This window comes from Myripristis murdjan, chromosome 23 (assembly GCF_902150065.1).
Source record: "Myripristis murdjan chromosome 23, fMyrMur1.1, whole genome shotgun sequence".
NCBI classification, from domain to species: Eukaryota; Metazoa; Chordata; class Actinopteri; order Holocentriformes; family Holocentridae; genus Myripristis; species Myripristis murdjan.
Window position 1 is genome coordinate 24,215,371 of NC_044002.1, and position 27,880 is coordinate 24,243,250.

At 43.8% G+C, this 27,880-nt stretch overlaps 1 protein-coding gene across 1 annotated transcript in view; it reads right to left on the reverse strand.

Moving 5' to 3' along the window:
• Positions 1-12,549: 12,549 nt before the first annotated feature.
• The window catches only part of lrig3 (leucine-rich repeats and immunoglobulin-like domains 3), a 36,288-nt gene continuing 20,957 nt past the window's right edge, over positions 12,550-27,880 (reverse strand). The window contains exons 5-19 of the mRNA XM_030046132.1: positions 27,612-27,755; positions 26,357-26,500; positions 25,439-25,582; positions 23,303-23,446; positions 20,418-20,498; positions 20,216-20,287; positions 19,613-19,684; positions 17,535-17,698; positions 16,331-16,666; positions 15,575-15,856; positions 14,687-15,163; positions 14,402-14,560; positions 14,158-14,298; positions 13,678-13,947; positions 12,550-12,951 (exon numbers count right to left, since the gene is read on the reverse strand). Of these exons, the coding sequence (XP_029901992.1) occupies positions 12,707-12,951; positions 13,678-13,947; positions 14,158-14,298; positions 14,402-14,560; positions 14,687-15,163; positions 15,575-15,856; positions 16,331-16,666; positions 17,535-17,698; positions 19,613-19,684; positions 20,216-20,287; positions 20,418-20,498; positions 23,303-23,446; positions 25,439-25,582; positions 26,357-26,500; positions 27,612-27,755 (2,875 nt within the window). The 3' untranslated portion in view covers positions 12,550-12,706. The remainder of the gene's footprint in view (positions 12,952-13,677; positions 13,948-14,157; positions 14,299-14,401; positions 14,561-14,686; positions 15,164-15,574; positions 15,857-16,330; positions 16,667-17,534; positions 17,699-19,612; positions 19,685-20,215; positions 20,288-20,417; positions 20,499-23,302; positions 23,447-25,438; positions 25,583-26,356; positions 26,501-27,611; positions 27,756-27,880) is intronic.

The following is a 27,880-nucleotide window of genomic DNA, read 5'->3' on the forward strand; positions in this document are numbered from 1 at the left end:
TTCTGCCAATGGAACAAGCAAATTTTTACTTGTTCACTTGTGTCACAAGTAAAAATTTGCTTGTTCCATTGGCAGAATTTGTTTCTTGTTTCAAGTAAATTTTCACTTGAAACAAATTAAAATTGTCTAAAAACAAGTTATTTCTGAGCTGATCATGTCTTATTTTAAGTGTAATGAGATATTTTGACAAGAAATAAGACATTTTTACTTGAAATAAGACAAATACTCTTGGCAGGATTTGGACTTTTTGCAGTGAGTGCAGTGTAAAATATGAAACCTTAATGCGGTTTAAACAGAAAAGTCAGCTGTGATTTAAAAGCGTAAATGGGCCAAACATGAAAACGTTGAAAATCACCGGAGTGGTCTTTTTTTAATTTCTCGGTTCAAACTCATAGTGTTTGCTAACATCCTGCATTCATGTAAGTGCAGGCAGACACGGTATGTTCAGTTTACTCAGGATTTGTATCGCCCAAGGCTACGTTTACTTAATCTCTCTCTCTCTCTCTCTCTCTCTCTCTCCATGTATATGCATCCTCATTTCTCAGTGTGCTTATTCTCATGGGTTTCTCAGCCGCTCTGTCAAAAGGATCAAAGAGACTCAAACAACAAATTGAAATGATAATTGCAGGCCCGGCAGCTACAAACTCCCTCCTCCTCCTCCTCCTCCGACTTCCAGCGAGGTGCGTTCGCTGTCTCCTCCTCGCCGGTGAAGGAATGCGGAGCGTGTTGACAGGATGAGCGGAAACCACCTGGGAGCTTCAACTCAACCGGCGAGGTCACCTTTCCTCGTTTTTTTTTTTTTTTTTTTTTTTTAAGGCCCTCCGGGGGGGTCGTGGTGGCCGGCCCGGGCTCGTCCACGCAAACAGACAACAACTGCCTCCTTATTGGTAATTTGTTTGGGATTATTCCTGAGGTGTTTGACAGCGGCACCGCAGGCACTGGTCCTAAATTTAGCCGGCACGTTTGAAGGCGTGTGAGTGTTGTGCTGTTTGTGCTGTGTAAATACAGCGCAGAGGGGAAACTTTAATGACGCCCCGTGGGGGGAAATATGCGTTGTTTGCCCGGATTGAGGTCGGCTCGATCGCTTCGTTTTCATCACGTTTCATAGTCAGATATGAAATATGGTGGGTTGGATTTAAAAAAAAACAAAAAACGTGCTCCTAAACTGCGGAACAAACTGCTCCCGGATATGAGAACGACAAGCTCACTCTGCATTTTTATCAACAGGATGTCTTCAGTGTGGCTTTTATTTTGGAGGAACCTTACAGCCTTACACTGCAAAAACTCAAAATCTTACCAAGATTATTTGTCTTATTTCTAGTCAAAATATCTCATTACACTTAAAATAAGACATGATCAATTGTTTTTAGACAATTGTCTCTTGTTTCAAGTGAAAATTTGCTTGAAACAAGTGAAAATTTGCTTGTTTCATTGGCAAAATTTGCCAGTGGAAAAAGTGAAAATTCACTTGAAATAAGGGAAAATTAGCTAGAAACAAGAAACAAATTTTGCCAATGAAACAAGCAAATTTTCACTTGTTTCAAGCAAATTTTCACTTGAAACAAGAGACAATTGTCTAAAAACAAGTTACTTCTGAGGTGATCATGTCTTATTTTAAGTGTAATGAGATATTTTGACTAGGAATAAGACATTTTTGACTTGAAATAAGACAAATAATCTTGGTAAGATTTTGAGTTTTTGCAGTGTAGGTTTTCAAATTCATGTTTATCCTTGTGTTTATTTTATTTTACTTGATCTTATTTCTGTTTCATTGACTTTTATTTATTTGTTTTTTTATAACATGTTATAGTTTTTTGTTGTTGTAATTTTTAGACTGGTATAATTTTTATAGTCTATTGTTTTTATTTTATTTTTGTCTGTGAAGCACTTTGGGCTGTATTTTTGGACGAAAGGTGCTTAAAAAAAAAGTTGTGTTGAGATATACTAGCAGTTACATCATCAAAACTGTCATCAGCAACAGGATTAGGGATTATCTGATATTAAGAATGTACTCTGATTACTTTTGGTTGCTGTGTTTGAGACGTGAAGGTGCGGAAATGACAAAACTGATGAAATTTATGACACAGATTTTGAACTCCGACAGTGTTTAAAGGGCTTTTAAGTTAAATTTTTAAAGCTTTCCTGCAAGTAATCCTCAAATTTTTTCACAAGTATGTGTAATCGGATTACATTTATTTCAGATAATGTAACAGAAAACACGATTTTTCCTGTTTCTTTCTTTGTTTTTTTGAGTCGGGATCAATGAAAGGCTTCAGTCACCGCCCGTTTCTGGACACACGTTCGCGTTTGCACAGATGATACCGCCGGAAAACGCCCGCTTTCACATTTTCTCTCCTGGACGAATGCAGAATAAAAATCTGCGTCCTGCTTTCTCACACTTTGCCCGGCTCTGAAATAAAGAGACATTCCGCGAAGCTGTAAAAGCCAAACAAAGAGCGGCGGGGCGTCCAGGTGCAGGAAGGGGGGCAGGGGGGCGGCCCACTGTCACTGTCTGCCTCATAAATCCCAACATCTTCAGCGAGCACACACACACACACACACACACACACGGTGCAGCAGCCACACCTCAGGATGTGGCAGGAATGTTAACACGTGTCAAGTCGGGGCAGCGCCGAATGAATGAGGCGACTGCGAGGGGGCTGATTAATCATGTTCTGGTTAAACTAAGGAAGGCAGAGAGGGACAAAAAGTGTTCAGAGAAACGTCTTCATCATGCTGGACTGCTCATCCAGACCCAACAAAAGTGAAAATGAAGATGGCCAATATCCTCAGCGGTCATGAATTCGTCATATTTTGCCTCTGTCTAATGCGAGGAGGAAATTTTGCAAAGAAATTCATTTAGCGTCAACATCTTGAACCTGGAAATGCATTTTTTATTTCCATTTCTTACCAGGTTATTTCACTCGATGGAGATGGATTTGAATGTTGAATGGCATTTTTTTTTTTAAACAAATCTCTTCACCTCATATTCAGTGTTCAAATCTTGTTTTTCTTCAAAGAAATGAAGGCAGGATGAACCAGTGGGACGAGATAATCCCACGTCTTCCACTGCAGTTTCACTTGTTTCGGGATTTTTTTTTTTTTTTTTAGTATAAATCTGTTGAAATGAGGCAGATCAGCCCACGAGTATCAAGACAATGACAGATGATTCAAGAAAAATCTGGAAACAAGTTGATCTGCGTCGGAAACAAGTGGGATTATCTCATCCCGCTGGCAGAAAACACTTAAAATGAGACTAAATGACCTGATAACAAGATTTTTTTTGCTTTGAAGATGTGATGACATGAGGACAATGAACATTTTTGATGTGATTTTGCATGTCTGTGTGTGTGTGTGTGCGCAGTATTTCCCCTTCTTGACCTGAACCCCCCCCCCCTCCTTTTTTCCATTTTTGGAATGAGATAATATAATCCCACTTTTCTCAGTGCAGTTTCTCTTGTTTCAGTCTAAATGTGTTGAAACAAGGCAGAATGAGGCTGATCGGCAACGAGGACCAAGAAAAATCTAGAAACAAGTTGATTAGTGTCAGAGACAAGTGGGATTATCTCGTCCCAGTGGCAGATTTTTTTTAAGTCATTTGAAGACAAACAAGATTCAAACACTGAAAATGAGACCAATGAAGTTTTTTTTTTTTTTTTTTTTTTTTTTTTTTTTTGCACTGCACCTCAGGCTGTTAAAGAACTTGTCATTCATCCATCAGATTTATCTCGTCTGAGTGAAATAACCGGATGAAAAGGGGAAGAAACCTCCTCAAAACCCCGACCGGCTTCTCCCTCCTCCGTGGCGTCAGAACCTCGACAGGACGAGGCTTTGGCTTTGAAAGTGCGTCCAGACGGAGAGGGAGCGTGTGATTCACGGCCTCGCTCCTCGTGGTTGTGTGTTTTACAGGCGTGGGGGTGTCAGTTACCGACTCCCGGGCCGCCCGGCTGATTTAGGCCTGGTTTTGTGTGGGATTAGTCACAGTGGAGGGCCGGCCCGGGACAGCGGGGAGTTTAAGACGCTGCTGGAGAAAGAGAAAGCCTGGCGTGGGCGTTTCTTTCTTTCTTTCTTTCTTTCTTTTTTTTTTTTATGTTTTCATTTACGACCCCTCAGGTTTCCACCTGTGCTGACATGGCTGAGACTTTACAATTGTCCCGAAAGAGTTACAAGCAGCAGGCCAGGAATTCCAGGCTTTTTTATTTTTTTTTTTCACCCTCTCTTTTTTTTTCCTCTCTTTTTTACTGGAAGGGTGGGGTGGGGGCCGAAGTTATTGTGGAACATTTGTCAGACAGCCAGTTGCAGAGGCAGGGCCAACGGGTGATTTATTGCAACATCTGCAAGATGCAAAAAAAAAAAAAAAAAAGAAAAGAAAAGAAAAAGAAAAAGAAAAAAGGGAAAAAATTCTCATCTTTTATGTGCATTTAATCACAAAAAAAGAGTCGGGGCTGGATGGGTGAGAGAATAGAGATTTGGGTTAAGGATCAATGGAGTCTATGGGATTCATACACTGCAATACTACTACTACTACTACTACTACTACTACTACTACTACTACTAATAATAATAATAATAATAATGATTAATCTCCCTATTAACAAGTCATTCAGTCACAGTGTTACAATCCTGTTTTTCTTCAAACAGTCAGGTGAGATAATCCCACTTTTCTCCAGAGCGGGAGGAGGAAGTAGAGAAAAATTCATGGGGGGCTAAAGGGTGGCATGGAAATTGTACAGGGGGGCAGATAGATAGATAGATAGATAGATAGATAGATAGATAGAATTAAAACATTGGTCATTGCTAACGATCAAACAACAAAAAAGCGTTTGAATCCAGAGCCCCCAGCCTGACTCAGCTCTTCTTATTCTAATTTCTTCAGAGTGTGATAGTCAAAATAGCCTCTTTCTGGTTGGATCGGTGGTTTTCTGTCTATTTCTGGTGAAATCGCTTTGAAAAATGAGAGGATTGAGACCTGCCGCTGAGTCGTCTCATGCCACAGATTTCCAGTCTTGTAAATTTCAGACCATCTAATTATTAGATCATCCAAACTGGGGTGGCAAGGCTTATTTTTTAGGGTGGCAGCTGCCTCCCCGTGCCACCCCAGTAGATCCGGCCCTGCTCTGTTGAAACAAGGCAGAATAAAGCAGATCAGCCTACTAGGATCAAGAAAATGACACTTGATGTGAGAAAATACCAGAAACAAGCAGAAGACGAGTTTAAATGACTTGTTTAGATGCTGATTTTTTATTTATTTTTTTTTTTTTTACAGTGTGCTGATCGTGCAGCTCGTGTGAACAGATTATACAAGCGTGGGATTTCTGCAGCTAAGTGATTCAGGCTGGCCTGCGATCAAGCCGGCCCTCCCTGCTGTTTGTTTGGTGTGTTTTCTGTGGTCCAACATGGCGGAAGAGTCTCATCGAGCTCGCTAATGAGCTGCCAACGATCCAAACGTGTCACCGTGTCGGGAGGCGATCTCGGTTCAGGCCGACTCGACGCGCTCGTAAACACGACACAACACAAATCTCACAGGATCGTTTTCAACAGGCCGTCCGCATGCAAACATGTCTGACCCGCAGAGTCACGCCCCCCCAAACGCTGCTCATCGGCCTCTTACACTGCAAAAAAATCTGCATGTTAACAACTCAGCCTCATCCTCAGTGTTCAAACCTTGTTTTTCTTCAAGTGATTTAAATAATCTGTCAGTGGGATGAGATAATCCCACTTGTTTCCAGTGCAGTTTCATTTGTTGATCTCCGAGAGGAAACGGTGGGATGAATGACAAGTTTTTTTTGTTGTTTGTTTTTTTTTTAAAAGCCTGAACTGCACTGCAAAAAAATCTTTATTAGTCTCAACTTCAGTGTTCAAATCTTGTTTTTCTTCAAGTGATGTCAGTGGGATGAGATAATCCCACTTGTTTTGAATGCTAATCAACCTTTTTTTCAGATTTTTCTTGATCTTAGTGAGCTGATCTGTCTCAGTGTGGATCCCCGAAATACTGCTGAAGCAAATCAAAAGGCACAGGAAACACGTGGGATTATTTCATCCCAAAAATGGAAAAAAGGGGGAAAAAATCTGGAGAAATACTACACTACTTTGTTTTTCTTCAAACAAGGTCAAAAATCTCCCAGTGGGATGAGATAATCCCACTTGTTTCCAACACTAATCAACTTGTTTCCAAGATTTTCTTGCATCAAGTGTCATTTTGTTGATCCTTGTGGCTGATCTGCCTCATTCTGCCTCGTTTCAACACATTTATACTTGTTCCCAGACAAATTCAAGTGAAATTGCACTGGAAACAAGAGGGATTATCTCACCTCACTGGCAGATTTTCTACCTTGTTTGAAGAAAAACAAGATTTGAACAGTGAAGCTGAGATTAACAGCATTGTTTAAACAGAAATGTAAGAAAGAAACTTCAGATTTGTCTTCTCTGATGAAATAAAAAAAAAAAATGAAACAAATTGATTAATGTTGGAAAAAAATGGGATTATCTCACACCAATGGCAGATTTTTTTTTTTTACTTTGAAGAAAAACAAGATATGAACACTGAAAATGGGACTAAATGAGTACAATTAACAGAGTTTTGTGCTGTAAACCGAAGCTGATTATTTTTGGGAAAAGTGTTGCTGATGCTGAAACCATATAACAAAAGTTGGACGCCGTTCCCCCGGCAGATTTGCTGAGCCTCACAACAAAAGAGTAATAATTTCTGCGCGCCGCCCCGTAGCTATTTAATATAATAAACATCTGTCTCCATGTCACCACATCTGGCAGCAATGAAGGCAAATTAGCTACAAAATTCAGAGTGTCTGGCGGTGAGATAAGGCGCTGGCATGCTAAATTCATTTTCTTGGCTGAGGCGGCGGGATGGGGGGTGGGGGTGGGGGGGCAGCGCTGACCTGAGGAGGAGCTGACCTCAGATCAGTCTGCCTCATCGCTGTGAACTGCGGAGAAAGGAGGAAAGAGGAGATGAGAGGCTGATCTGAGAGCAGCGGCCAGTGGACTCAGTCAGCCGGCTCCCAGTCGCTGGTGGTCTGGACGAATCGTCGACTTCCTGTCTCATTTCGCTGGAGCCAAAATCAAAGAGGGGGAATTATTCTGCAATCTGGCCGGTGCCCCCCTCCCCCCGCCCCCCCGGGCTGCCAGCCTCTGCAGGAGACCGCTGGATCCTCCTCCAACAGTGGAAATCTTCTGCGTCTCAGTTGCTTGCTAATGCTGCGTTCACGATAAGTGGGAACAGGGAAGTTTCTGACCTCTGAGGAGGAAAAAATCCACGTTTAGGGCCCGCAAACTCGGAATTCCTGGTCGGAAACTGCAATGCGTTATAGCCCTGTGGCGTCACGTCAGTATAAATCAGCACATGGATGTACAGAACAAAAAGTACGTGCAGCGTCCCATCTCGCACGTTAAAAAGAGAAAAAAAAACTTCATGCAGGCGTCTGTTTTGATTTTAAATAAAAGCTTCAGCAAAATCAGAGGCGTAAACTCTATAACTTTAACATGAGAGTGAACTATGTCGACCTGATGCACTGATTTTTGTGATTATTTGTGATTCTGCACATCGTCCTATCATATAAGGCATCGTATTAGATCATGTTGTATTGTATCATATCGTGTCATGTTGTGTTTTAAAGGAATACTCCAGCGTTTTGGGCAAAATCCTCTTTTTCTCACTTCCCGAGATTGAGACGAATGTTGGACGGATGTTGGATTTCCACCTCTGGACGTCCACTGGTTTAGTTCCAGTGGGTAACATTTCATGTTAGCTTAGCATAAAGACTTGAAGTCTATGGGAGCTGTTAGCCTGGCTCCATCAAAGTGCCAAAAATAAACCTGACAGCGACTCTGAAGGTGTCTTTTGTTGAAGGATTCCTTTAGGGTTTTCAGGACTTTGACGTTTGTCTTTGTTTATGGCACACTTTAAGATCAATCACTGCACTTGGACGCTTGCACAATTGAAATCTTGGGTTGTTCTATGTGATATTAATGGTAAAAGTGCACAGTCACCCTTTAGCCTTTGATTCATTTCATTCCTCCATTTAATGTCTGCAGTGAAGCAGCCAAACAAACACAACTTTCTGTTTGTCTTATGTCTTTTCTCCACCTGGGAAGAAGGAAATTCCCAGTTTCCCAGTTCTTAGTGTCCATGAATGCAGCGTAAGGCATAAATCGCAGAATTTTGAGAGACTTTAGAAAAGGAAAAAAAAAAAAATCTGGCCTCACTAGTTTGAGGTGAGTTGCATGCGCTCCTTTAATTATAACATGCGTCGCTCGGTCAGGCGGAAAGCCTCAACCAGAGGCAGCACGTCTTCATCAAAAGCAAAGCGGCTTGTAACAGGAAGGTTGCTGGTTTGAATCCACCAGACCAGCTGCGAAAATCTGGACCGGGAAGTGAGTAAGTCACACTTTCCCTCCCACCGCGGCCACAGAGCCGCCAGAGCAGTTAAAGGAAAAATCCCCTCAAATCCCCCTCCACTGCTGCAGCATGTGTCATCAGTCTGCGATGCTTCATGCATTCCACGAGTTATTTGGTGGTGAAGAATTTATTTTTTCGGTGAACCTACATTCCCCGAACCTTCCTCATCTGTTTCTACTGTGGTTATTGATTCCCTGTTTCCCAGAATGCCTTGTGAGAGAACAGGTGTGGACTTGTTGAATTCAGTTTGTGTAGGTCTAGAGGGAAAATAGCGATGGCACTGAAACTGGGAGTGAAATTTTTTTTTTTCTGCTCAAACAGCACTAACAGAGCATAAATTATGAATACAACGCAGATTATGTCGATATAAAAACAACGAATCCCGGTACCCATTTTTTTTTTTTTCAGGAAAGCAAACGGCTCTTTCCTTGTTATTTTCCTATTTGAATCGAAAAGTAGATCCGGCAGGTAGCGTCTGCAGGAAACTTACACTTAGTAACCTTACGCCAGGAAGAAACAACATGATAGTTCTTTAACAAATCATTGTAATTACACTGAAAAAAAAAAAAAATGGGAACCAGGACATGTTGTTGTTTATATTATCATAATCTTCTTTGTTGGTGTTGGTTTCTGATCTAAAAGTGTGATTTTATTTTGGAAGCTGATTTGCTGTTGGAGTGAATGGAGAGACACAAATCCAGTGTTGTGGATTAGCAGCTAATGAGGAGATTTCACCGCCATGTGGACTCAGAGAACTACAAAGCACACACACACACACACACACACACACACACACACACACACACACACACACACACACACACACACACACACTACATATTCAAATTCAATTTAGCTTGAAAATAGTTTACAGAATTCACTTTAACACCCAAATGCCTTTATGGAGTGGCTGAGAAGCCAAAGGAAAAAACAAAACAAACTACAACCACAAACCCTGCACATCCTGTTGCAGAATGAAGTGTCTGTTCTGGGCTAAAGTCTGTTTCTGAACATTTAGTCACTTCTGTCTCAGCTTTGAATCTGAATCATCGCCACGTTCTGCTCAACAAGTCGGTGCAATCAGGACTTTACTAATCCACCAGGTTTATCATTCATCACTGCAGAGCTGTCAGGTTTGTTAGACACAGTTTCTGCTCCAACCTGATGGGACTCAGCTGTGAGATTCTCCCCCCCCTCCCCCTCCCCTCCCCCTCCCCTGAGAAGTGGACTGGTCCTTGAATACAGCAGCAGCTGTTTCCCAGGTGTTTGGATGTGTGTGGCTCCACCATCTTGTCTCAATCGCAAGAACTCCTCAAAGAACTGGCAAGACTTCCAACAAACCCCCCTCATTCCTTTACAGTGGGGTGAGTTCATACAAACCGAGGCAGCCAGCAGCCAGGTGTACTTAAACATTACTCAGGCGGAGGGATGAGAACTAAATAACACATCGTATGAAAGCAAACCCCTTCGTCAGCGTTTCCACACACCTACTGAGAGCGAGTGGGAGCACAAACACAGATCGGCTCTTGGACGCAGATAATTATCACAAGAAGAAGTCCATTTCATGAGATTCAAATCCAAATCTTTCCACACTTCCAGACTAAATGCATGACTGAAAAAAGTGTCCTTGAACAGGGAGTCTGACTAAATCCCCCTCCTCCTTCCCCTCCTCCTCCTCCTGCTGCTGCTGGCACCACCATCGTGAATCTGCCGTTTCGTAAACACAGCTCCACCGAGGCCGCAAGACGCTTTCCAAGTGCAAGTTTCAACAGCTAGCCTGGTGCACAAGCACACCTTTTTCCCTCATGTTGAAAAGGAGAGGCCTGAAACAACAAACCAGGGGGAGAAAAAGCTGAGGGATTTGAAGGGTGGGGGAGGGGCGTGTGGGGTTTGTGTCGGGGGGTGAGTCATCCACCGAGGAGCCTGAGACCTCCATGTGCTGAGAGAGAGAGAGACAGAGTGTGCCCAGTGTGGACTGAGCTGCTGTGTACCAGGCCCAGTACTGTGAGGCAGCAGTACTACAGAGGTACTACGAGAAGATTAGTAATAGTATTAGCAGCAGTAAAGGTAATAGCAGTGATTGAATCTTGGGATTGCACTAATAAGAGTAATAGGAGTAGTGCTTGAAATAGTGGTAGTAATAATAGTAGCAGCAATACTACTACTGGTATTAGTACTACTAGTAGTAATAGGAGTATTAGCCCTATAAATACCACTAGCAGTCTAATCATGGCAGTTTTAGGAACAATAATAATAATAATAATACCAACAGTAGCAGTAGTAATATTAATTGTAATTTTAGCAGTATAAGTAGTATTAATGAAAGTAGCAATAGTAGCAGTAGTAGTAGCCTAGTAGTACTAGTAGTAGACCTATTACTACAACTAGCAGTGGGAGTAATTATGGCAGTTTTTGTAACAATAATAACAGCAGTAGAAGTATTAATATTAATATTGATGTTTGCAGTATAAGTAGTATTAGTAATAGTAGTAATATTACTTGGTGGCAGTACTAATAGTAGCAGTAGCAGTGGCAGTATTGGTAGTAATAGTATTAGTTGTAACAATAGCGTGAGTAGTAGTTGTGGTAGCAGTAGTAATAGTAGCAGTATTAATAATAGTAGCAGTACTAGTAGTAGTAGCAGTAGTAGTAGAGGCACTATTAGCAACAGTAGCAGTAGTAGTGACATTTTTAGTAACAGTAGCAATAGTAGTAGTAGCAGTGTTAGTAATATTAGTAGTAGTAATAATAACAAAATAGTAACAAAATAGTAACAAAATAAGTACGCCTAGTATTAATAAGAGTATTAATAGTAGTAGTGATGGTAACAGTAGCAATATCACAACTGGTAGCAGTAATAATAGTAGTAATAGCAGTGGCAGTATTCGTAGTAACAGTATTAGTAGTAATAGTAGTGCTAGTAGCTGTAGCAATAGTAGTAATAGTGCTAGTAGTAACCCTATTAGTACTATTAGCAATGAGAGCAATCAAAGCAGTTAGTAACAACAATAATAACAGCAGTAGTATCAGAAGTAATATTAATGTCAATATTATCAGTATAAGTATTAATAGTACACAGTTACTGTTTGGAAAAAGGAGCTCATTCACTTTTACTGCCAGGACATTTTAAATGAGACACTTTTTACTTTTACTGCAGTAGATTTTTACTGCACAACTTCTACTTCTACTGCAGTCAGATACCAGCAGAGGAACAGTACTTCTACTTCTACTGCAGTCACATACCAGCAGAGGAACAGTACTTCTACTTCTACTGCAGTCAGATACCAGCAGAGGAACAGTACTTCTACTTCTACTGCAGTCAGATACCAGCAGAGGAACAGTACTTCTACTTCTACTGCAGCCAGATACCAGCAGAGGAACAGTACTTCTACTTTTACTGCAGTCACATACCAGCAGAGGAACAGTACTTCTACTGGAGGAGCACTTTGTAGTACTCTCTTTCCACAGCTGCATTTTATTCTCTACCAGCCAAATGACTGTTCTACTCCATATTCACGTTCTGTGGGCTCATCACAACATCACTGCCATGAAACCAAAACCTGCAACACCAAGCGGTCAAAATATGCAGTGAGACAGCCATGAATCTTACTCTCTCCGTCTGTCTGTCTCTCTCTGTCTGTCTCTCTCTCTCAGTGGGGGGGCTGGCTGATGACAGACGCTGCGTCCTTGGCGGTTTGTGGTTCTGCTCTAAAAAGCCGGTCATTATTTCCAACACCCCCCCTTCCCCCATACTTCATGGCCTGAGCCAGCAGCATGTCCTCTGCATGCTGGATGTAAACAGTGAAGACTCGCAGCAGGTCAGTGAACTTAGCAGCACATGTTAAGGTGTTTTTATTATGTTTAGGTATGTGCAAAATGTTGCTTCATTCAAAGCAAGAACACAAAAAAAAAAGCTTAGGCTGGAATAACTGAACACGCAGAGCTGCATTGAACAAAATACCATTATTATTGCTTACTTTTCTCATATCTGTACACAATTCATTTACAAAATATAATAAACTTTATATAAAAAAGTATATATTCATCTATATCATTTAACTGAAGCTGTATCCCATAAAAACAGTCCTTTGCTGTCAATATTCCCCTCATTTTTCTGCAGGGACGACGCATCGTCCTTTACATTCACTCGTTGCACATTTGCAGAGTCCTTTTTTGCAAAAAAAAGTCTTTTCAGTGAGGTAGAAATGTTTTTTTGTTTTTTTTTTTTGGTCGTTGTCTTCATGAAAAACGAGCAAGCAGAAGCTCTGTGCTTTTTGTCGTGCCTGTTTTCGGCTACGTGCTCGTCCTGCCGTGCGGGACGGGATCAGTCCTGCTGCTGTCAAACGGCTGCTCGTAAACCCCGGTGCTCCGCTCTGACCCAGAGTCCTTGTTGTTTCGGTTCCCCTCGTGGTCTGAATCGGCGTCCAGCGCTGCGTACAGGTTCTCATGTAGAGTTATACTGTTAGGCGCGGCCGGCGGTGGCCCAAACCCTGGATACAGGTCCTGCTGAGGCCTCCAGGGAGCTTTCCCAAATGTTCCTGAGAGAGGAAGAGCAAAAAGTCTGCTCAGAAGCTGCACCAGCAAAGATTTTAATATGAAAATACACTGGCTTTTATCGCTATAAATCACAAACTGAGGCTTTAACGGTGAAGACCTTTGATCTTTGTCATTTGCACAAAGAGCTTGAACCAAAATATGAAACATTCTCCTAAAGAGCAGCAAGTGAGTATGATTTCTGAACCTGCCCACCAGTGCTGATACACACTTCTTGACGCATAGAAGGAGACATGGGAGCTACAAATAATACAGTCTTCTCATAAATGTCACTAGGAGGCTGATATCAAAGTTTTGTTTCCTGTCGACAGCTCAAGTTTATGGTCATATGCACCACAAGGCATACAAATACAAATTCTCTCTGGCCAACAGGGCAGCCGCACAATGACAAGGATCATAGATCACATGGGTAATTAGCAATGACAAAAATGGGGAATAAAATCTGAGGGACATAAATATCTGGTTTGAAGCATTTGCCATTTATTATCATGAGGTTGGATGATTTCTCGGTGATGAAGTCCTTCAAACGTTCAAAAATTCAATCAGGTTTCTGCTGACAACTGGGGACGACCAAAGTGCAAATTAAACTAAAATTAAAATCCATTAAGAAAATTCAAATAAAATCTAGCACAAGCCCAAACTGTAAGCCACCAGCAAGAATAGAGGTGTGAACACCGCTGATAAACTCGTCACGCTGACTTCAGACTCACCCATGAAAGTGCTGGAAGGCGAAACTCGCTCGTGAGGCCGGACGTAGTCGGTCCCGTCGACCTCATCTGTGGACGGGCGGCGGTCAGCGTGCGGGTGGAGGGATCCGCGGTGGAGACTGGCATTAGGGAGCTGCATCAGGATGCTGGAGGAACAGAGGTCGAACGGGTCTGACAGCGCCCCGCCGCACGGTAAGTAGTCCTTTCTTCTGGAGGTGGTCAGACTGCCACTGTAGGAGTCGATGCAGATGGGCCTTTGGTCGATGGAACAGCCTGAAGGTAAGAGGGGAAAATGATGAGTTTCCTTCTCACTGGTAAAATGCTTTACTCAAGTAAGGTAAAGCCTTGGACACACTAACTTTTGATACATTTTAAGAATCTCAAACTGGATCATCAGTATTTGATTATACTGTGATGGTCGAGAGAACATTTTCAAGGTAAAATACAACATGATCGATCTCCCAAGATCTAAACTGTCCTGACCTGTGAAGGCCTCGGACGGGTCAGCGGGGTACAGGTTGTCCCGGCGAAGCAGTGAGCCGATCGGACCTTGGTAATGGCAGAGCAGAGGATCGATGGCTGCTTCAATGTCTGCTTCGCTTCCTGTGTCCAGCTGACAAAGACCTGCACGTGAAAAGGAAACTCTCCGTGAGGAATTTGTGGACATTTTAACGCGACTTGAAAAATTCACTTTCAAAACCGAGGTGAAGAATATTTTTTGTCGTACCGTTCATGTCTTTAGGCTGCAGGTAGAAGCCGCTGATTGACGAAGCGATGTACTGGTGGCTGCTGCCGCTCTCCGACGGGATGTATCCGTCCTGTCGGTCAGCCAGCGTTCCCTGGGACGACAGGTAGCTCGGGATATCGGCAGGCAGGTTGGTTTCATCTGCAAAGCAAATACAAGAAGATTCAGTCATTCAGTCATCAGCCCACTGAAGCACAGCAATTAATCAAATCTGCGCTTGAAAGACAGACTCACAAACTGTCATGCCACCCAGCCAGCTGCTCTCACCTGTGTTGGTGACGCTGCAGTCCTCATTGCGTCGGCGGGTGTGGTAGATGATGACTACCCACACTAGCGACGTGCCCACCACGCAGCACACCACCGCAATGATGACAATGCCCACCGTGGTCCAACCATCCTCGTCCGATCCTGCCACACCCGTTGCACTGACCCCCACGCCGTTCGGCACCCCGGAGTCGCAGTTAGGGTTGGGTATGACCGCCAACCGGACGTTGCCCCTCTCGGTGCCGAGCGCATTGGACATCTCGCAGGTGTATTTCCCTGCATCGGCCTCTGCCGCGTCCACGATGATGAGGAGCTGGTTGGCTGCAGCGAAGAAGTGGCGCTCGGTCACCAGCAGCGGGCTGTCGTCTTTGGTCCAGTTCAGCCTTGGAGGTGGGCTGCCACCGGCAATGCACTGCAGGACGGCGGTTTCACCCTTGGCCACAGTGCGATCCATGAGGGGCCGCAGGAAGGACGGCGTTTCTGTCAGAGAGATTAGTATTCATGAGTACAGGGTTTTAAAAAAAATGTGAGAAATGTAACCCTATGGTTCAGAAATCCAGGGAAATTTTGGGTGGATTAATTGGTGGGGAACTTAAAAATACTGCAATACAAAAATATAACAGTATATATCATGGTCCAAAAACATGAATCTTGATATTATCTCCACTTTATGCTGCTGTGGTAATCACAAATGAGACAGCTCGGCCATCACAATTTTCACAATCTCTCCATCCAAATTATGTTTGCACTTCGTAACAAGAAAGGATTTAACTCATTTATACATTCTAGCCAGGTCTGGTCCTAGGAACGTTTCTGGCTGTTCCTTAACTACTTGTACTTAAAACTACACTCTACTTTGAACTAAAATGTTAACACAAAACCAATCCTCACCCAGAACAGTTAGCGTGGCATTAGCCGAAATGGCCCCGGCTGTGTTCTGAGCCGTGCAGCTGTAAACGCCAATGTCTTCGGTCTTGACATCCACGATGAAGAAGACATCGTCCTCGGGCATGACGTGCATGCGGCGCTCACGGGCGGCGGGGAAGTCGGTGCCTCCGTCTTTCTGCCAGGCGATCTGAGGGGACGGATGGCCGACGGCGGCGCACTCCAGCCGGGCCGTGGCTCCGGCTCGGATACTCAGGTCCATCGGCATCTTGGTGAAGGAGGGAAGCACTGGAAATGGGAGAAATGAAAGAGAAGGAAGTCAACATGCAGGGTTCAATTTCAATCAATCAAGCAGACAGAAGCTGGATGGGACCAAAGTACCAACTTCACAACTGAATCAGATCAAAGCAAGCGATCTGTTGAAGTGAAAACCTCTTGAGACTATTTCTAAAAATGCTGCATGGAGTTAATTTCAAGAACAATTAAAAAGCCAAAATGAAGAAACCAAAGCTGTGAAGGTTTGAGCTCCACAAAACAAAATGCTCATCCAGCCCCAATGTACTGAGGTGAACAGAAACCTCACCAGATCACATAGAACCGATCAAAATGGATCAACTGAACTAGGAGTTCTTGTTTTGACCTGCTTCAAGACCTCAAATTTAGTGAATTTATGACGTTTACAGAGTTAGACAGGCTTGTTAGACAGACAGAGAGATGAACAAAGAATTAAATCAACAAAGTGAGTCACCATCCCACACTTACTGTTGACGGTGAGCTTGGCCTTGGTGGAGTAGGACGATCCGAAGTGGTTGGAGATGACGCACTGGTACCTTCCCTCGCTGGAGAACTCCACGCTGCGGAGCTGCAGGGTGGTCGTGTACTCCGTCACCTCCGTCTCGCCCCCCGCTCCGCCCTGCACCCGAAGGTGGGCCTGGTTGTGGATCTCGGCGTCGTTCAGCACCTCGTTGTCCTTCTTCCACGCGAACGTCATCGGGGAGTCGCTGGAGCTCGCCGCCGAGCAGATGAACGTCACGTTGGTGCCTTTGATGGCCGACTGCGTCTCGGGCTGGACTGTGATCTGGGGCTTCGGGAAGTCATCTGGACGAAAAGGAAAGTGGTAGATTTAAAAAAAAAAAATGTTCACACGCTGCAAAAAGCACATAACTTAGTCTCTTGGTAGGATCTGCCGGTGGGATGAGATAATCCCAAATGCTTCCAACTCTTACATCAACTTGTGACCAGAACTTTCTTGAATCAAGTGTCACTTTCTTGATCCTAGGGGCTGATCTGTTTTATTCTGCCTTGTTTCAAGACATTTGTACTTGTTTCAGCAATTTTTCTCTGAACAAGTGAAACTGCATTGGAAACAAGAGGGATTATCCCATTAAGACTCAATATGAGACTAAGTAACACCAATACAAGAACAATCATAAACTAGGATATATTATCCATTATCAGTCAAAGTGTGCCTGAATTTGACTTCCAAAATAACCTCCTTGATGCTGAGAATACAATGTTAATCAATATGGACACTTCAATTTCACAGTAAACTTTTGTGTCACCCTCAGATTTGTTTCTGTCACTGTTTTCGATCAGTTTGCCTTGATTTCAACAAACTTAACTCTCTAGCAGCTGCACACACTCCAGCAAGTCGTAACATCTGAGGCATAACTGGTTCACATGATGAGAATTAAAGTGGGGGGGAAAAAATATTACCGAGTTATTTCCTTAGCGCTTCTTTCTGACAGTGACTCTGAAAACATCCCATGTAAATTTCCATAACCTTCATGAGGCTCATTAGGCGGGAAATACTTAACAATCTGGGTCAGTTCATAAATGGAAAACCTGTCACGGATAAATGGCTGTTTTTAACAAGCGCTAGAAGGAGAGTGTGTGTGTGTGAGAGAGTGTGTGTGTGCATGAGAGAGAGAGAGAAGGTGTTTGACCATGTGAACGCATCACTCACCACACACGAACTCGTCCTGGCTGACGGCGAACACGCTGCGGCCCTTCAGCGGCTGTGGGTGGGCGCAGCTGGCGTTGACGTGGGGCAGGAAGTCTCGCTCCGCCACCCAGACGGGAAGCCACTTGAGCTGGCAGTCACACAGCAGGCTGGACGTGTTCAGACGCCTGCGTGGAGGGAGGGAGGGAGGTGAGCCCACTGACCGGCCAGAAGCTGCTTTCAGTCCTGACTAACTCTGTGTTCACGTCAGCTCACGAGAGACGAGCTCTCAGGCCCCGTTTCCATTTTACGATACCTACTCCTCCCACTTTTTTGGGCTTTCCAGTAGCCAGAATTTAGGGTTACTGACACTAAAATGAGACAAGAAAACGCTGCTGGCCACTGATTGGTCAGAGAGAAGCTGAGCAGCAGAGCCCCACCAGTCGCTGCTTACAACCAGGAAAGATAAAAAGTGAGACTCACAAAACTTTTGTCATAGTTGATGATCTACCCATGTAAAAAAGTGATTTTTTTTCAGCAAATTTCTAATGTTATTTATGTGAAGTAGCCCTTTTGAGTTGGCTTGTTGATTTTTTAAACATTAAACTCATCACAGCACGCCCACGAGTGACCAAGTGGAAATGAAATCTTGAAAAACAACTGATACCAAAATCGAGTACAGCCGATGCATGCGATGGTAAATCACTCAAACTCATGAAAAAAATGAACTGAATAGTGATTCAACTCCACCGACCGGAAACTGTGGAATAATTTCAAAGCTCTGGACTCTCTAATTTCTGTTCAAGCGATGTCAGAGCACAACAAGGTGGAAAACGCCTTCCATGCTGTGTGTGATAAGAACTTTTTACACTTTTGGTTTTTCCCTCTGGAAGACTTTTTTTTTTTTTTTTGTGGGCATCCATTCACTCAGAAATGTACAAATCAGGAAACTGGAGTTGAATTAAATGCAGTGCTAACATCAACCGGAGATAGATAACAGCAGAGATCCCGATGTGAATCTGCCATATCTGTCTTATTTGTGAACTAAAAACACATTAGCTAATACAGACGAGGGCTGCAACTAAAGATTATTTCACTGTCAATGAATCAATCGAAGGTGACAGGCTGTGATAAATAAATCCAAAGTTTGATGGGAAGTGATGAGATCCCAAAGTGACCTCTTCAAATGTCTTCCTTAGTCTGAGCAGAGGCCAAAAAAAACCAAGAAATTAATTTTATGAAGATATAAACGGAGAAAAGGAAGACAATCAGACAATGATCGAAATGACTAAAACTAATCATCAGCGATTGAAATTCTAATTAATCAAACAACTGTTTCAGCGCTATTGTGGGTATTTTTGGTCATTTTGGATATAATTTTTGTTTTTTTCTTTTGCATTTTTAGTCATTTCAGATGTAATTTTTTGTTTTTTTCTTTTGCAATTAATTATATGAAGATATAAACGGAGAAAAGGAAGACAATCAGACAATGATCGAAATGACTAAAACTAATTATTAGCGATTGAAATTCTAATCGATTAATCAACCAATTGTTTCAGCGCTATTGTGGGTATTTTTGGTCATTTCAGATGTAATTTTTAGTTTTTTTTTTTTTTTCTTTTGCAAGCGAGTGACCTTCATGTTGTGTCATGTCGCTTTGCCTATTGTTCTGGTGCGGTTTGGTAAATCCGGCATGCACGAGCTCCACAAAGCAGCGCTCATTTCAAGAACCCCACAACAATAACAACAACAACGACGACGCACGCACACATTGGCTGACTAAATCTCTGCATGGTGCATGTTGGAGGAACAAGGCAAAAGAAATAAAAACGAGCCCGTCGTAAACGCTGAAGTGAAGCACTGATTGCTGCCTGGTGGATCAGATTTGTGCAGAATTCGCCAGCCGAGCGTAACAATTCGGGTTTTGGATCGTTATTGGGCGTCTTGCCTCATTCTGCGAGGTCCGTTTGCCAAAAAGCAGAGCAGCATTAAACTGCCAGATCCTGTCACGCAGTTTAACGTGACGCCGTGTCCCGCGTCAGCACTAAAAGCGGCGATGGTGGAGATAATCCTAACGGGATATACAACCGCGCCGTACTTACAGCTCGTCCAGTTTCTTCATCTGAGAGAAGGCGTTCCCTTGGACCGACATGATGGCGTTGTTGCTCAAATCTCTGAGGAAAAGAAGAGAAGAGAAAGGCTGATGAGAAAAGTTTGCAGGGAAGCAGAGAGGGAGATGGCAGACTGTTCTGCCAGCCTTGGCCCTATCTGCTGGAGCGAAGGCTGCACAAGAAAACAAAAAAAAACCCTTCGATAATCAGAGAGAAGTAAAGAGTCTGGGCCCGAGAATAATAAAAGTCTGGGCCGCGTTAATCAACACAGGCCTGACTCGGGCTGCTTTGAGCTCAGGCAACGGCTGGGAGAAAACGCTAATTAGAATCAAATGCAGCTGCTCAGCACACACACACTCTCTCACACACACACACACACACACAGCTCTCACATCCTCCCCCCTTTCCTCAGTGATCAATACAGTCTGGCTCACAAATAAAGATACTAATGGCAGCTTTTTTGTTCTTTCGCTCCACATCAAAGCGGAGGAATGCGAGGAGTCGTTTTGGGTGTTTGGGGGCCCCGTGACTCATCCGGCTGCGTTTACAGCCACGACTTTTGGGAAACAATCGGTGAAACGGGAGGCGACTCACAGGTGCTCCAGCATGTCCAGGCCGGAGAAGGACTTCTTGGTGACCGACCGGATCTGGTTCCCCTGCAGAAACCTGGAGAAACAACACCGTCCCGTCAGTTTCAAACCTCGACTTTAGTCCCAGATTTTCCCCAAACATCCCAACTCATTCATCATCTCGCATTGTTTTATTGATGACATGTTATTACACGCTTCAAACTCACAGATTCTTCAGCTTGTCCAAGGCGGAGAAGGGCCCGTTCATGTCCTCGATGGTCCAGGAGATTTCATTATTTTGGAGGTCCCTTCGCACAGAAAACAAAGACAGACCGCACCGTAAAAAATCCACACCCAGAAAACAACCGCGCCTGCGATGTCCATAAAACCGATGCGGCTTTGCATTTCGTGTGAAGGGGGAAACACGGAGACGTATAAAATTATATTCAAAGCGGCCCCATCGCTCGCAGGAAGTTCCTTCCTGGTCTTTGCGGGACTTTTAAAGTCTGCGATGGCCTTTCTGCGTCGCACAGCAAAAAAAAAAAAAAAAAAAAAAAAAAGCCCTTCGCAGGCAAAATGTTTTACAAGGAGGCACTGCAACGCAACATGTGTTCTGCATCCTGCTGCATTTCTGACTCCTTCTGAGAGGATAAATATAGACTGAGTGCATTTCATTTATGGATTTCAGTTCCCAGAAAGTGTTTCAGGGACAGTGAGGAGGAAGAGGCCATCGAATTCCTCCCAAAAAAAGCACAAAATCCTTACAGTGTGTTGAAACGGCGAGGTAAAGGTCTGTATTTATATCAAAACTGCTTTGGAAATTATAAATTAGACAATAAAATTACAGATGGCATCTCAACATACATTTTTTTTTTTTTATAACAGATTTTCAACAGTGGTGCAGGTCGGAGTCTCAGGATGTCTGCTCCGTCCTTTGAGTGTTTACTGTCAAAGTCTTGTCTCTGGCTTTGGCCGAGCCATTTCAAAGGCCTGATTTTTCATCTGGCTTTCAAAAGGAAAACTGTTCCTCCTGGATCCTCCTGCGCTGTCAGATCTCATCAGACTGTGATGTTCAACTCGTTCCAGGAGGTATTTTATGATGAAGCGTTGTAATTTACATTTTTTTTTTTTTTTTTTTTTTTTTTTTGGGGAAGCCACTTTTCCTTCAACCCGTCTGCTTCACTTGATGATTTTCTTCATTTCCCAGAATGCCAATAAACAATCCAGAGAACTGGCGTGAACTTACTTCATTCAGCTTAGGATAAAGAGAGCAATTTGTTTTGTTCCCAAGTGAAAAAAAAGGAAGTATTGTGCCCATTTCTCAAACCCGCTAACCTGCGTGCTCTATGGTGGCTGAACGTCAGTGCAAAATGGCGGCTCTAGAAAGAGGAAGGCCTCGCTCGGGGATCGTGAGGGACCGACACCAAAACCTGACGTTTACTGTGGATTTAGCTCCTGAAACATTTTCTGATGTCACCACTTTATCCACGGTCATCGCTGTTTTTACTCTATGGAACTATTCTTCATCTACAGCAGACACTATTTTTAGTTTTGAATGCACATTTTTCAGGATTACAGGCTATGCAATGGCTTGTGTACAGGCTACTGTTTCTTAATCCAAATTTCTAATTTCATAGTGTATGCATTTATTGTACTGAGCTACTAATTTCCTCTGGGATCAATGAAGTATCTATTTATCTATCTATTTATCTATCAAACTCCACTGGAGCTTCTGGAAACATCTGGATGTGATGTCGCCTCGTCCAAAAACTAGTGTTCACCAGAGGAAAACAGGACACTAACCTGACTAATGGAAAACTGCACTGAAAGTATTGTATGTTTACGATAAATTCATCACACTGCGTCTCAGTCTCTGTTACCGAAGTGCATCATTTGCTCTTTCTGCCGGAGAAAAAGTGAAGTTTTCACCAGGAGCCCCTCCCCCGCTCTCTCTGAAATGTTTTCAGAAAGCTAGTTTCCCCTCGGCATGCCAGGTTATGGCTGACTGGGGCCGAGAGGGGAGGGAGCTGTGTGTGTGTGTGTGTGTGTGTGTGTGAACAGGGGGTGTATCTGAAGCCCTGAAGCGATCCCCGTCCACCTCGCAGCACACCTGCCCTGCGCCGACCTCAGCAGCTCCGCTCACATTTGGTTCCAGTTAAAAGCCCCAAACCAGGGGAAATGTTATGGAGCCTCTCTGTGGGAAAGAGAGGGGAGGGGGGGGGGGGGGGGGGGGGGGGGGCGTAGGTGGGGTTTGGGGGTGGGGTGCAGGGTGCAGGGGCTGGGGGAGGTTGTTGAGGTCGGGGTTGTGCCTCTCGGAGGTTTTTATGTGTGGGAAGAGACCGCAACACGGTAATCTATTTCACATACCGAAAACAAATCAGGCAGGATATTTCCACTCAGGCAGAGGATTGATGGGGGAGGAGGGGGTTTCTGGGGGGGGGGGGCGGGATACACCAAGCCAACATTTATGGAGTGCTAACTGTCTGTAGGGCCTAGTGTGTACACTTAAGTCTGATGCCGGTCTTAGCTACAGCTCTGAACAAGCTGAACTCTGTAAACAAGCCGCCCGACGCTCCGTTTTCTTTCTTTTTTTTTTTTTTTTGGTTTTTAAACGCCTGCTCATATTTATTCAATCATTCAGGGATGAAACCTGCATTATGAGCTGACAGTGATGTGGGAAAGATGCACCAGCAAATGAGTTAGTGAAAGTAAAAAAACAAAAACAAACCTTCGACTGGTTTTTGTGGCTGCGATTTCGGCTATAGTTGTCCGGTTACTTGCTCTTATGGAACCGACAAGGTCAATACAGGAATGAGAGGGGGATCAATTCTCTTCTTGGATCTAATAACACGACAGCCTATCAGGCTAACAAGGGCTTGTATTGTTAAGAGCTTTTATTTTGAAGAAGTTTTAAATGTATTAACTTGTGCTGCTGCATTACAGGTGAGCTGTGTGCCTCCTGATGGGACTTTACATCATATATTCATGCAGTCCAGATCAGATTTGGGGAAAAAAAAATGTTTCCACGGAGCTTTTCAGGGATCACAACATTAGAAAGCATCAGATCCGAGTGGCGCCTCTCTGATTCTCTGATTTGTGCAGTAAAACTCACAGCGTCTGCAGGTGCGACAGGCCGCGGAAAGCTCCGTCTGCGATGAAGCTGACTCGGTTGTTTCCGATGTGGAGCTCGTCCAGCAGGCTGAGGCCGACGAAGCTCGACTCCTCCAGCCGGGACAGCTGATTGGACGACAGGTTGCTGCGGGACAGACAGACAGGCGGTTGGTTGGTTAGTTTGTTTATTTGACCGTTTCATTAATAATTCAGAGCTCAGCTGAAGGTCTAAAAAAGCAAACGCCATCAGAGAAACAGAAAAAAAAGAGAAAACTTAACCAGCATTCTGCAGGACAGAGAATTTTTAGGTTTTACTATGTGGTTACAACAGTGTTTCTAATGGTTGCTAGGATATTTCTGTGTGGTTGCTATGGTGCACTACATGGTTGCTTTTGTTGGCTTAGGTGTCAGATCGTTGCTAGAGTGTTTACTGGTGGTTGCTAGGCTGTCCTAGGTGGTTTCTAAGGTCTTTGTAGGCAGGTAGTTGCAAAGGGTTTGTTGGTGGTTGCTAGGGTGTTTGTAAGTGGTTGTTTAAGTCACTGTTTGTGGTTGCTTGGGCGTAGTAGGTGGTTGTCATCGTGTACTAGGTGGTTGCTATAGTGTACTAGGTGGTTTCTAGGGTCTTGTGGGTGGTTACTAGGGCATACTAGCCGGTTGCTATGGTGCACTAGAGGTTGCTAGGGTGTTTGTAGGTGTTTGCTATGGTGTTACTGCGGGTGGTTTCTTAATTGTAGGTGGTTGCTATGGTTGGTCTTAACATTAGGTGGTTGCTATGGTGTACTGGGTGGTAACTAAGGTGTTTGTAGTGGTTGCTAGGGTGTACCAGGACACAAACACACAATCCAAAATAGTTGTAAAACTTTGGAGAAACAACAAATGCCCTGCCAACGCATTAAACACATTTCTTTCCTAGACATCCCTGAACAGTTTTTATTTCAAAATTCAGTTTTGCAAACATTAATTTCTTGATTTAATCTGATATTTTTGCTATTCTGTATGTATGACGTTAAGGTTATGCCTCACAACAACAAATATTATCAGGTCTCAAACCACAGAAAATGATTAACTGTATATCATGACCAAAAAAATAGGACTTTCCAAGTGTTTTGTGCAATTTCTAAATTTGAAAAGACCTTTATTGTATGGGACTTTTGTATAGGAATCCAGTACCTCTAAAATACAAAAGATTCACCTTAAACATCCTCCCAGCCGAGGCCTTTTGTTATCAATTATCACTTCAAAAGCTCCTTAAATTTTCATCCTGTGCTATAAATTATTTTGCTCATTTCGCAACAGTAACAGACTGTCTCAGTGAACTTAGATGAGCACAAGCAGATCAGACAGCAGGACAGTGTTTACAGGTCACTGTGATAAGAGTGCCGGGGACAAACAACCGCCCACTTTGTGAAAAAGTCCTGAACCGATCACAGCCGCAACCAACAACAACCTGAACACTCTGGTTCCTTCATTTTCTCCCAAGACTTTTCAGAAATCCTGACATAAAGAGCGTTAGACTTTAAACCAAACCAACCAACTGCTGCTTCAGTCTTTAGACAATAACAATAACTAGGAAAACAGAACAAAATATATGCATATAAAAGGCTATTCAATTCAATGGTAACCCAAAATAATGCAATATAATATTCTAACATGAAAGTTATCAGGGCCCTGTGGAAAAACACCCGACTTTTTCCACAGCAAAGATGAAATCTGGCGGTTTCTATAGGAACACGTACAGTCGGCTGACGCTCTGATCCCTGTTAAAAATTTACGGCTAATAATCGAACTGCCTCGGGGAAAATGAATGTCCCACATTTGGGCTTCAGGCCTGGCAGGGCAGAGGAGGAGAGAGGGTGTGCGACATTTTGGCAGGCTCAGATGTTGGCAGAGCGCAAGAGACAGTCCTGTGTGTGTGTGTGTGTGTGTGTGTAGAGTGTGAGGACGGGCAGCAGAGGAGCAGAGGGCGACACAGAGAAGTGTTTGCAGTTCAGAGTGCGAATGGAAAGGGAGGAGGGAGGAACTAACGAGAGAAGAAAAAAAACAAAAAGCGAGAAGAAAGAGGCGGCTGAGGGAAGGAGAGAAAAAAAAGAGAAGAAGAAGAAGGAGGAGAAGAAGAAGAAGAAGAAGGTGGACTCACAGCTGGCTGAGCTTCTGGCAGAACTCCCAGGCGTCGGCTCGGATCCTGCTGATGGCGTTGTGGCTCAGGTGGAGCTGCTGCAGAGTCAGCAGGCCGTACAGCCAACCCTTACTCACCTCCGTCAGGTTGTTGTAGTCCAGCTGCCTGCAGGCCCACACACACACACACACACACACACACACACAGAGTTAGGCGCTCACGTCACGAGGCAGCATCCCGTCGGTAAGACTTGGACTCAGTCGAATGTTTAAGCCGTCAAATCGCCCGAATCCAAGATGGCGACTGCACAGTCAGGAAGACGTTAAACCATAAACAAACGGCAGTGCAGCTGGTTGACATCAGTCTAAATATTTCTGACCCGCTGTGATTTTTTACTCTGGCCTGCTGACGTCTCCATCGTGTTTGACGACTGTTTTTTTTTTCCCGGCCAGAAGCTCATATTTACCGTAAATCTGATGGGACCTGAACACAGCATCAGTTACCTGTGATCAGCCGCTCACCGCAGAAACACCTGAACTTAAACAGAGTATACAACCACAGAAACTGAATATGTAGAACCAGCATGGGCTTATGTTTACTGGAAAATTATTCAAAGCGAATTCATCGCTGAAACGCAAATTTTAACCAATTAGATGTGAGCTAAGTTAATCCTAATTAGCCGCAAGTTACTGAATAATGTCACCGACAACCTCTAAGGCTCAAATCCTCCCAAACTAATTTTTTTTTTTTTAAAACGCTGAATCAAAATCCAGAGCCACAAGCTTATTTTCACCTTTTACTCATTTTCCTGTGAGTGTTTCTGTTAGCTGCCGTTCTCCTGATGTAAACAAAACAACGTGCCGTGACATCAGCTGATCGCTACAACACAGCTGCTGCCACGGTAACGGGAGCCACCCTGATGCCGGTCTGGTTACTCACAGTATTTCCATGTTGCTGAGGCCCCAGAAGGCTCCGTCCATCAGGCGGCTGAGGCCGTTCCTCTGCATCCGGAGGGAGCGCAGGGCGTGCAGGCCGTGGAAGGTGAGGCCCTCGACCCGGCGGACCCGGTTCCTGCTCAGCTCCCTGCGACCAAGAGACAACCGTCAAGACCAGCGCAACCACTAACAACGCAGTTTTTCTGGATTCATGCTGCCAGTAAATCTTGTCACGGTGAAATGGCATTTTAATCATCACAGGGCACTAAAACTCTCCGTGCTGGGGAATATTTTTCAGCAGCTCCTTCAGGACGTACGAGGCAGGCCACTATTTTGGAGGAAATTCAATTCCAGCAAACAGAAGTCGGGTTTCCATCCAAATACATCGAAAACTTTAACCGAATTTTCAGAAAATCGGCAAAACAAAATGCGAGTTTATGCGCGTTTCCATCCACTGCTGTTATGTGAGTATTTGGAGTTGGAGTTCATCGAGGTGAGCAGTAGGAGGCGCTCATTCTCCAGCCGGGTGACATTATACCGCCGCAGAAGAAGAGGGCGCAGCGTGACGACGTGTTACAGGCGTGAAATCAAAACTCTGTTGTTTGCATTAATATTGTTTTCTTTTATGAACGTCACCGTTTCTTGGCTAAACCTGTTTCCATGGCAACTTATTCACATTTTCCTTTTACCGATACACCAACTCTTCCACCTCCCCCAAGAGTAAAACTTTTTTGGTGATATTTGGAGATTTTTTTGAATTTTCAGTGTTTTCATTCGGGTTTTTAAATGTGCAAGTTTGAAAATGCAAGTAAAAACAGTTGGATGGAAACCCGACTACTGACCGGCCAGTATCTGATACGCTGAAATGCTAATATTCACCCGACATCACAAGGCAATATATCAGCAAATCAGTGTATTGGGAAACCCCAGCCAATCTGAGGAGGCCGGTTCATACAGTACTGACAACAGAATCCTGCAAATCTTGGTAACTTTTTCCGTAAAATGGAGGTTTAATTCGAGTTCAGGGGCCCTGTAAGTCTTTCCCTCACAGTTTCTGGAGTGACAAGCCTTCACTATTGTAGCTTAGGGCATTCATCAAGTGTTGCTTCATGCACAGCGTCTATTCTGTTTTTGGAAAATGTTGATATGGAGACAGGAGATGCAAAAGTGCAGGGGAAAAAAAATTAATTTGCGTGTCAAATCATGAGTTGAAAATTGTTTGAAATGAATGAGAGTGTGTGTGTGTGTGTGTGTCGTACAGGTGCTGCAGGCTGGGCAGCTGGAAGATCTTGGCGGGGATGCTGGACAGGCGGTTGCGGTTGAGGCGGAGGACCTGCAGGCTGCTGGACAGGTTGACGAAGCAGCCCGCCTCCAGAGACGAGATGCGGTTGTTGTTGAGGAACCTGGAGAAAAAGGGACGATGCAAGCAAAAAGAGTTAAGGTTAAACCTCTGAAACATTGGCAAACTCTCTTGTTTCTTTCAAAAAAAAAAATTATATATTCAAAAATTACAAGAAAATGACCATAA